Genomic DNA, 11,553 nt, shown 5'->3' on the forward strand with positions numbered 1-11,553 from the left:
CTCTCTATTCAAATGAAAGTGAAACTGAACTTTCTAAGGTTTCACAATCTCCCTAAAGTCTGAGTATAAAGAGTCTGTGAATCTTAGAGTTATGATACAACAGAGACATGAGTGAAGCTAACCACAAATGAGTGTATGTGTGAACGTGCACTTTTTGCATAGTTGCAGTAAAGATCAGAGGAAGAGGGTGGAGTTTAATGATGTAAAGACATCTAGACCTTTATTCTAGGCATGAGGAAATCCAATAGCGTCTCCGGCCAGAACGAGACAAGTCATCAGCAGCTCGTTGTCATCATGAGAAATGTCTACATTTACTATTTGCTTTCTGGTGAGTGACCTCAGCTTATTTTCACGTGTCTCTCTGCCTGTGTGGTTGTCTCTGTCTCTGAGTGTCTGTATGATGCTCTCAATGTCTCTGCCTCATCATTTGTCTGTTGTGTTGTGTAGAGCAGTGGTTCTCAAATGTTTTCATGTCAAGGACCCCCAAAATGATGTGTATTTGGCCACGGACCCACGTCTAAAAATATTTTGTTCCAGGGAACCCTAGAAGCAAAGATTCTAGAACATACATATTAAAAGATTTGCAAAACATTTTCACGATTTTTCAAAAATAGCAGATCTACAAGCTAGTAGCGCGGCACTTGGTGCCGCGCTATGAGCTTGTATATCTGCTATTGAATAGCCAAAGTATAAAATATGGTTTAAGACTAAAGTGGTTGAAATTATTGTGACGCTGTATTAACACATTTTGCTGGGGAACCCCTGGTACCCCCCCAAGGACCCCTGGGGGTCCCAGGAGGACCCCACTTTGAGAACCAATGGTGTAGAGCATCCAGCATTTAGAATCCTTCTGAAAAAATACACTCCTCAAATCAAGTTGTGAATCACTTTGTTGTGTGTCATACTGATCTGTTTCCTTGCTTATCTCTTGTACTGTAGTGTGGAGTATTATGGAGACAACACCTCTCAGCATAACTGGTCATGTTGGGGGTGAAGTGTCTTTCACCTGCTCAGACTGGAATGTCTGGACACCCACTGAGAGTCATACAAAATACTTCTGTAAAGATCCATGCAGGAACACTGACATCATTGCCACGGCAGAATTTGGAAAAACTAAAATAAACGATAGATTTAGTATTACAAACTCAGGAAAATACTTACAGGTATCCATTACTAAACTGAAAAAGTATGACTCTGGATTATACAAATGTGCAATGGAGAGAGACTACCTGACGAATGACTACATAGACGTGCATCTTAATGTTGAAGATGGTAAGTCTATAACTACTGTGCTTCAATGATTAACTCTAGGATTATTGTGTCAAAAAACATAATAGAAATGTTTAATCATAAATACATGACTTGATCAAATTCATTCAACATGCTTCCTACAACAGTTAAGAAGACCACTCCTGTTACAACTTTTAAGAAGACCACTTCCGTTACAACAGTTAAGATGACCATTACTGCGTCTACTCCTCAACATCCTGATGTTTCTACAATGATCTACATTCTATCCTCAACAACCATGCTTCATGAACCCTCTTCCTCCTCATTTTCAGGGGCTGGTATGTAGTCTTTTTACTCAAATATTGTGTGTGCAGTGCATGCTTCAATATGTGTATAGAATTCACAATAGATACAATGTACATAAGAAGGTATTGTGTACACAGTCTATTTAGGTCTGTAGTGTTTTCACAGCATTGCTCTGCAGGAGGCTAGCTGTGTGTGTGTGTGTGTGTGTGTGCGTGCGTGCGTGCGTGCGTGAATGGATGGATTTTTACTTGTTGCATCGTGGTAACATCTCACAAATAATGAAAGTAATATAATGAAAAGCATAATTTGCACAGAGTGTACAGACAACTTTATTAACAGTTTGCAAAAAAGCACAGATAGTGCAGTTTAATACAAATACAATGCTAAAAGGATTGGGACCCAAGAAGCACGATGGCTTGTTTCCATTGGGGTCCTATGTATTCAATTCATATAAACATTTAGTGACAGACAAATACAATACTATACATCATACATACATACATACATACATACATACATACATACATACATACATACATACATACATACATACATACATACATACATACATACATACATACATACATACATACAATGCATCATATAGTTGTAATCAAAAATAGAAATATGTACAGTAAACATGTACAGTCAACTGTTCTTGTGGGGGTGGGGGGGTGGGGGGGGGGACATTTCTGGTGATAGGCTTGAATTTTTTACAGGGGCCAGTTCCGAATCGCAGCCACCTGTAAGTGCTCTTTTAGAGCGGTTTTGAAGGAGAGTAAGAATTCACACTTTTTTATGACTGTTGGTACGGCATTACACATTTTGGTGGCATAGCAGTACAATCAATTTAACCCCCTGTTTGGGCAAATCTGTGTTGAACGTGATTTGTGGAGCTCCCTCTGGTGTTTGTGGAAGTCTGTACTCTGTCCTCTACCCTGAGCCATCCCACCATAGCAAAATGAGTAGGGGTTAGATGAGTTCTAGGTGTGAGGCCAAGTAGTAGCCTGACCAGTTTGTTTTGGGGTGTCTGGAGCCTTAGTTTTAAGGCCTTTGTGGTGCTATGGTACCATGAGGTGCATGCATAGTCATAGTGACATCTGGTGAGTGCTCCTGCTAATAGTCCTCAATGTATTCCTACTGAGCAGTGAGGAGATCCTGTACAACAATCTTTTTCTATGGTTGACTTTTTAGATTACTTTAGTTGTCATTTTTTCACTAGAAAGATCAGCCTCTGAAAGGTAGGTCATTTCCTCTTTTTACACATGCACGTTGGTGGCCAAAGCGAGGACAAGATGCAGTAGCATTGTTACTCAATCGTTTGAGCATTCAAAGATTGTAACTTCTTTCATAGTCAAATTATATTCAACTTTTGCTTTAACTCAACTATGTTCACTTCTAGGTTTGCTTGTAGGTTTAATTGTTGCACTGGTAGTGACAATGGTGGCAGCGCTGATGTTCTACATAAAGAGGATCAGAAAACCACAAGGTGAGACAAACACACGCACGCACACACGCGCACACACGCACACACGCACACACGCACAAACCAGCACACACACACACACACACACACACACACACACACACACACACACACACACACACACACACACACACACACACACACACACACACGCAGTCAAAATATTCCAAAACAGCAAAAAATGTAGATTTACACACTCATAACGCATAGGAACACACTGTGAGATTGTACAGAGAGAGAATTAAGCATGTTTTGTATATACTTTCCAGTGGTCATCCTCAGTGCCACTGAAGATGATGGAGAGGTGAGTATTATGACAGTTTTCTAATAATTCTTCATTGTTCTTTGCATAAATAACAGAATGATGCCAGGACTCACGTTATGTCCTTCAGGTACTTTTAGTTTTAGGACGGGAGAAGGACAGACAAACGCCTTTTGAAAATGGTTGACATGGTAAATCTCAAGGTGATCCTGATTAAATGAAGGTGAAATCAAACTCTGACTGGTCCTAACCCAGTCTGTTTCTGATGGATGTCCTCGTTACACTTAAGAATTACTGCTATGAATGTAACTGGGACAAATAATATTCAGGAGGAAAGACCACACCTGAAGACAATGCCTGGAAACCAATTATAAGAAGCACATTTACACACAGGCTATAGTTTGTTAGTCAGTGTGGTTCATTGTGTCAAACTTCAGTATCTCAGTCTCTCATCAGACTGTCCTCTGGTCTCCTGGTGAGCCTCTGTGCTTGCATCCTCACTCCAGATTATGGGTGTGTGCAAATGCTATTGACCAATGAAACGTTCTCCTTCTCCTCCCCTATATCTGTCAGACTACAGGTCCAGACTCCATCTATCAGAGCCTCCAACCAGCCACTATGGATCAGAATCAAGTCTATGGTGTCATAACACAAACACAACAAGGTGAAACTCTCTCTCTCTCTCTCTCTCTCTCTCTCTCTCTCTCTCTCTCTCTCTCTCTCTCTCTCTCTCTCTCTCTCTCTCTCTCTCTACACACACACACACACACACACACACACACACACACACACACACACACGCACGCACATAAGCACACACACGCGCGCGCGCACACACGCACGCACGCACGCACGCACGCACGCACGCACGCGCGCGCACGCGCGCGCACACACACACACACACACACACACACACACACGCACGCGCACGCACACGCACACACTCACGCAAGCACGCGCATGCAGAAATGTAGTAGATTAGCCCAAAAGCTACAGGGATTCCCGGTTGAATCACACAGAAACAAAATGACACTTACTGTATTATCAGTTTGATGAACACGTGTTTCATATATTTTCCAGTGATCATCCTTAGTGCCAGGAACCCCACTGGTGATAATAGAGAGGTGAGTATGAGTATTATCATTGGTCTTTGTTCTGGTGTAACTTGTGTGTTGCAGGGTTATAATAGTTACTAAAACAATTTACTAAAACTAAAATGAGAAAAATATATTGACTCATTGACTGCCAGAGTTAAAACATTGTCTACCGTCCCCTTGCCAGCGAAAACGGCGATTTTACTGTACTTTTGAAATCATGGAATATTCTCCGTGACCTCCTTCCTCATGGAGATCGGCTCATTACACGCACTGGGTTCCGGAAGAATAGGGAAAACAGATTGTCCGGACGCGATCCTCTATTTCAGAGCTATGGCCGTTTGAATGTGGCTTGTTTTTTGAAAAACACTTTTATAAATCCTTTAACATGAACGGTGCCTAGCTTTTTTGTTGTTGTGATCACGTGCTTTCTGGGTGTACTCTTCTTCGGTGGTGCTTGGATCATAAGCCTAAACTAAAACTAGTCAATTCCTTTATAAAATGACTAATATGTACTAAACTAAAACTAAACTGAAATCAACCATCAAACTGAAAAACTTAATATAACTAAAACTAATAAATATTTCAAAACTATAAGGCTGGTCAGTTGTTGTGTTGTTTTCACTAGTTTTGATGTAGTTCTGTCTGAATTGTTTTTTATGCTTGATGTTTCTTCTTAGTCAAATCTCACTCTCTGGGAACTGTTCCCTAGACACTGGCTTCTCACTGCTGACAGTTAGGATGGGTTAAATGCAGAGGACAAATTGTGGATGTTTGCAAATGTACTTGACCAATGAAACTTTCTCTTCCCCTCCCCTATATCTGTCAGATCACAGGCCATGACTCCATCTATGAGAGCCTCCAACCGGCCACTATGGATCAGAATCAAGTCTATGGAGTCATAACACCATCTACAGAACCACATCACCCATGAGAGTATGATTATTTTAATCACTTATAATCACTGCATTATTGATTGATTGATGTGTTGGTTGTGTGATGCCCCTCCCCCTGCTCATAGTGATGCATCCTATTGGTTGTGCTCTCCTCCCCTCTCAGGAAGTGGCAGCAGAGTGGAGGTCATTAGTGGGAGGAGTTTCACCTGGGGTGGCTGGTTTAGCTGTTTGTTCCCACATGTGCTCCTGTTCTCTGTTTCTTTTCATTGTCTCCGCCAGGCCCAAAGGCATGGCGAGAGAGTATGTTTTACCCTCCTGTCCGTGTGTTAGCAGCTAATCTCTGGCACCGTTGGCCCGGTGATTTTCGAGCATTTTCTTTAGTAATTGTTTGTGACTAAACAAAGTTGAGTCTTCTCGCTGGGTCTTTTTTTTCACTGGAGAAAAACCTGATTATCTTTTTGTCAAAAAATGTTTTAAAGTCACTGTAGAAATCTGGTAATACCAGGCTAAAATTCCCTTAAATGTCAGAGCTTAAATCGGCATGTAAATGTGATATGAATGTAATATTATGCAACTGAAATTGGAAAGATGACTGGGTCTGCCAGGACTTATTTATATAATATATATATATATATATATATATATATATATAATAAGCTAATACTAAGATAATGCTATTGCACTTACCCTGTTTGCAGCCAATCTGGGTAATGTCTGTGGTCCATTACTTAGCGTTGTGAATCGCGTTATTATTCCTGCAATTTCCGTGTCATGTACATCCCAAAGAAACAATTCACGTTATCATGTTATAATTACTGTTTTTTCACGTTATCTTTTTTGTGGGTATTGTACAGGGGATCAGTTCCGGTAAATTTCGTCTTTGTTGGTGTAAAAAGTTAAGCTCCATCGAGCTCCGATCTTTTATTGGCTAGAGCCGATGATGTAGTCATATTTTATTTGAAAAAGTTTGATTAATAAACTGTTTTCTTTTGACAGACAATTTTTTGTGTGTTCTCCCATAGATTTACATTAGCAGGTTTGTCTTCACTGTCACTGCTTTTGGATTTAACTTAATCTCTTTCACAACAGTATGGTATCTAATCCCAAGTATGGTGACCAGATCCCAACAAATAAAATGTGGGACACGTTACCATTGCTGAGAGGTAGTCTAAAGAATGTCTTTATATCACTTACAAAATAAACATATTCTGCTACTTAGCTTGAATCATCTATTTGCCATCTGGTTGATTCAGTAGCCACACACATGACTATGCAAGTTAGGCCTTTAGGCCTTTAGCATGTGAAGAACTTATATATTTGATTTGAATGCGACTTTCCAGTGAAGAAATGTAATATATTTAGATCAAATAACTTTTATTGAATCAGGCATCACGCCGCAAATGGCAATATAAATTCCATAAATGCATTTAAAACATAGTAAACATAGATTATGCTGAATTATGGATATTTAACAGGCATTCCATGACCCCTAGGGGGTCCTCAGTCACTGCAGATGGGCCACCAAATTATAGGATGGTTGTTTTATTTTTTCAACATTTTAAATATGTCTTAAAATACATAACATGAATATATCTTATTCATATTATATTATTTACACAACACTGATCATGGTGTCAAACATGATGATGTCCTAAATTCTAAACCACACTTCGTACCCACAGGATGTATCTGAAATGCATCTGTTTCCTTCTACGCACAGCAGCAGTAGGCCTTTGCCTTCATAGGAAAACAAAGGGGAAGTAGCTACCAGCCTATTCAGTTGCACTTTAATGTTTTCTGAAATTTAAAATATCTTATGTGACAAGTTGTGTGACACGTTTCTCTATTCTAGTTTTCAGTAACAGGGGTTGCACGCATGTTCTGGAACACAACCTCAGTGCTTCAGCTTGCTTTGTGTTGACTCTGAACTCGAGCGCTGCGTAAGCGATGGCCCATGTGTGCGCAGTAATTAATATACCAGGCTGACTTTTGTTTCCAGTCCACCCATGACATGAAGTTGGTGATAAAATCTACCACTTCTGTAACTTAGTCATACTTCTCTTTTTGTTATCTTTTGTCTTCAGTTTTCTCCTATAAAGTGAAAAAAAGCTGTTTCATAAGCCTGTGCCGTACCATACTGTATGGTTTGCATTTGCAACAATTTAGGCATTTAGCAGATGCTCTTAATCCAGAGAAATTTACAATAAACAAGGTAAACACATTTTAACCTTTGCATAAGACTGCGTGGTCGTCAAGGCTAGGTCAAGTGCTACAGGCTAAAGTGACACACAGCCAGAGATCCACTTTTACTGCTGTTTAGTACCATTTACAGTATATCTATTGTTGTGAGATATGATCTACTGGTCCACAAATTTCAACATAAAGTTGATGATGAAATTGACCACTTCTGTAACTGCTCACTTCGCTGTTATTTTATCTTTTTGTAATCAGTTTCCTCCCATAACGTAAGAAAAGGCAAGTAGTGTCAAAATATGAGATAGTTTCATAAGCCATGTACAGTACAATACTGGTTTGTAAAAAATACCGTAGGGGTCTTGCCCTATAGATTATCATGCTGGGGCTCTTTAATTTGTAATTCTTTTATTGTATTTATTTGATTGACAGATGAGCTTTCACTACTTATTATTATTATTATTATTATTATTATTATTATTATTATTATTACCCTTATTATTATTTTTTATTTAATTACAAATATGAGGGCCGCTGTAATTAATATTCTCAGGCTGATTTTTGTTTCCAGTCCACCCATGGCATAAAGTTGGTGATCTCCCTGAAGGACATGCATGTCAATGTCCTTGACATGAAAATGTTTGAGACGGGTCTGAAATTACAATCAAACCCAAACGGACCCGGTTGAGTTGAAGCCCAAGCCCCATACCTACCCCATAACCCCGACATTCGCCACAACCACATTTTCCAGTCCCCTTCCTACCTGAAAGCCCCCCTATACCCACCTGTCATACCCATCCCCATACCCCCCACATAGCCCCCTACACCCCTCCTTGCGCCACCATATCACCTACAGTACCACACCCCTATTTCCACCCCATTACATACCAAGCAGCTGCTACCAGGCGCGCAGGAAGTACTTAATAGCCAGGGGGGCTGAGCGTCGGGGGGAATCTGCTTGACGCATGCACGAGTCCCGTGCGCGCGCGCGTTTTTTTTGCGGTTTCGGGTCGAAAAATGTGCGGGTTTGGGTGGGTTTTGGCACTTTTTTTCCTTTACTTTATTTCGGTTTTAGGGTTAGGGTTAGGTTAGGGTTACGTTATTTAATTATCGTTCTCATAAATAAAAGAAAAAAAAAAAAAAAAAAAAAAAAAATCCCTTCCCATCACCAGGGGGGCTGCAGCCCCCGTAGCCCCCCCCTTCCCGCGCCACTGGCTGCTACCTTAAATACCCTCCATATCCACCAGCTTTCAGTAATAAAATGTTTTGTTTCCACTACTAACGTACTCCTGAACATGAAATATGGATAACATTTTTAACAGCTAATTTCAGCAAATGTACATTGATGTCTAGTGGTGATATGTTGATTAATGTGAGATAAATAATAAAATACATTCATTAATTAAATTAAATAATTTGCTTTTCACTTCAAAAGTACCTCCACAGAACTATTAATTGATTTATTTAAGACTGCATATGGTCGTCAAGGCTAGGTCAAATGCTACAAGCTAAAGTGGAGTTTGAGGTGTCTTCAGATTACGGTGGAAAATTGGGAGGGAGTCTGTAGTTCTAACTGCAAAGGGGAGTTTGGAAGTCTGGGACGTATGGAGTGTTGTCCCGTATGTTTTAGGGAAGGTTCTGACAGTTTCCCTGTGTCCCCTACACACAGACATGCACACACATGATGTTGAGTTTACATGTTTACAATTTACATGTGTGCCACATGTCATGCCTGTATCCACCTTGTAATGATTTTTCACACAATTGCCCCTACTATCAGTTATCTTTATGCATTTGGAATCACACGCCGGTTTGTTTACACAAGCCACCTGTCTGACGCCTTGCCAATAAATGTTTCGCAGGCTCCAACGCAAGTTTTAGTTGACAAAAATGTTGAAACTTTTTATTTATTCTACACATTTTGGCTTTCCTTCATTTTTTTTATTTTATCCAAATACATTTTTATATTAATTTGTAGCCTATTGTGTCAATAATAGTAAAGCCATTTTGAAATATTTATACTATTGGTACACACCGGCTGCTCCCAAATAATTAATTATATCATGTTGCAACAACGCTCCTACAGGCAGCCATGGACCTCCCGATGGTCGACCACAGGGCTGGGCGGTGGTACACAGACATACAGTAGCATTATGGCTCTAATAAATTGGCCAGTTTTAGGAAAGGTCAAATGTACTCACGTTGGCTGTTATTGTTCTATTTCCACCATTCTAATGGATTCCAGGGGTGTGTAAAGTAGCTCCATAGTTTCCTCTGAAGTGACGCAGTTAAAGTTAACTTACATCCATATTGTCCCCGTTATCTTTCATCATCCACCTTTGTTCAGTAATCCCGAACAGAGCTACACTTTAAGTTTACATCAATCATAGCCTCTCAAACCCAGATACATTGCTGCGATGCGTATGTGCGTCGCCTACCTACCCAAAATAACAGACATACACGATATCAAAGCGCTGCGTCATGTCGTGTCGACAGCTTACAGATCCGTTATTTTGGGCAGCATAAACAATGAGGCGCGATCGAGCAGTGCATGAATGAAACACTAAACCAAAAACATTACATTACGTGGTCAACAACATACTAGACATGTAACTTGCTTGGAGCTTTTAATGCAGTGGTTCTCAACCTGTGGGTCGAGACCACAATGGAGCTCCCAACGCCTGGCGAGCTTGTAGATCTGCTATTTTCACAATATTTATCTGTGGAACCGAGTCAAACAAAATGGGGGGGGCCCCAGTTCAAATATGGTTATTTTGGGGGCTCGATGTCCTGAAAAGATTGAGAACCTTTAATGCAGTAAACATGAACGTAGCGTTTACGTGCAGATATAATAATAATATAATATATATAATATATAATATAATATTCACCCCCAGCATGGGTTTAACGAGACAGCAGACAAAATGAAAATCACACATGGTTATAGGGCCAGTGTATTTATTTATACAGTATAGCCTATTTGCTCCATGCTGTTTTTTTAAATAAAATGTAGACTGTTGGAAATAGGGTAGAATGACTCCTGTTAACGAATTATCAAGATTTAATGAGAAAAAAGCCTTCTTTAGAAAATTGATTGACGGGCTGGTCTGGCCCTAATTTGCCAATTATTAGTCGAGCCAGGCTGAAATATTTAGGGGCTGGGGCTATGCAAGCTAGTTTGAAGTGCTCATGTGGCCTATATATTATAGTCGCTTCTTTTTGTTTTCATAGACCTGTGGTTGCTTATTTCTAGCCAAGGCTGGCAACACGGCTCATGGTCCAACGCACAAAGCCATTGCAGTGTCTGCATGCACTTGGCGGGTGCTTTTAGATTCCACTATCCCCCCCCCCCCCAAAGCCGTACCCATGTGTGTCTGCAGAATGGCAACGTGGGGGATATAGCAACAACACGCCCACGGGCACGCCTCCACGCGCAAATAACGGAGTCGGCATAATGGGGGACGGGTAGCGCAGGTGCTAGACTAACATATTGGGGCAGCGCAGCTCCATTATCCTTATTTAACAGGTTAGGGTAGGGTTTAGGCTGGCGGAGGTGCCACGGAATAGGGCCCGTGGTCTATCCTACATTAAATTGCCTAATGCCTACGGTGGATGGTGGGTCGACATCACAAACGTAGTATCCAGACTGGTGAGGCCCATCATTGCACCCCCTTTCAGAGGACCCCAACAGGTGACCTCACCAACACATTATGGAACACAAGAGTTTGTGTGTGTGCACCACACACACACACACACACACACACACACACACACACACACACACACACACGCAGCAGAGTAGCCCCGCCTGTAGCCCAGGAGCCTAAAATCCTCCTTGGAGAGCAGGGATTCCCCCTGTGACTCACACACATAAACAAAACTACCATACTATCAGATGAACATGTGTTGCATATTATGTTTTCCAATGGACATCCTGAGTACCATCAACAGCTTGAAGATGATGGAGAGGTGAGTATTATGACTGTTTTCTTATGATTCTTCATTGTTCTGGTGTACGTGGATTGTTTATTTATTGTCTTTCTTTCAACTTCTTAAAAACTTGACATACTCCCTCTCCCTCATATT

The 11,553-nt window shown here is 40.7% G+C and overlaps 1 protein-coding gene across 1 annotated transcript; it reads left to right on the top strand.

Moving 5' to 3' along the window:
* The first annotated feature begins 267 nt into the window (after positions 1–267).
* On the top strand, positions 268–6,198 carry LOC311041365 (uncharacterized protein). The gene is made up of 9 exons (XM_084086277.1): positions 268–328; positions 940–1,272; positions 1,398–1,568; positions 2,939–3,025; positions 3,292–3,326; positions 3,858–3,948; positions 4,365–4,408; positions 5,208–5,314; positions 5,438–6,198. The coding sequence occupies exons 1-8, from the start codon at positions 295–297 to the stop codon at positions 5,310–5,312; spliced, it is 900 nt and encodes a 299-aa protein (XP_083942403.1). The 5' UTR covers positions 268–294; the 3' UTR covers positions 5,313–5,314; positions 5,438–6,198.
* Positions 6,199–11,553: the final 5,355 nt, after the last annotated feature.

The sequence above is a fragment of the Gymnoscopelus microlampas genome (genome assembly GCF_963454915.1).
Source record: "Gymnoscopelus microlampas genome assembly, contig: SCAFFOLD_164, whole genome shotgun sequence".
Lineage (NCBI taxonomy): Eukaryota > Metazoa > Chordata > Actinopteri > Myctophiformes > Myctophidae > Gymnoscopelus > Gymnoscopelus microlampas.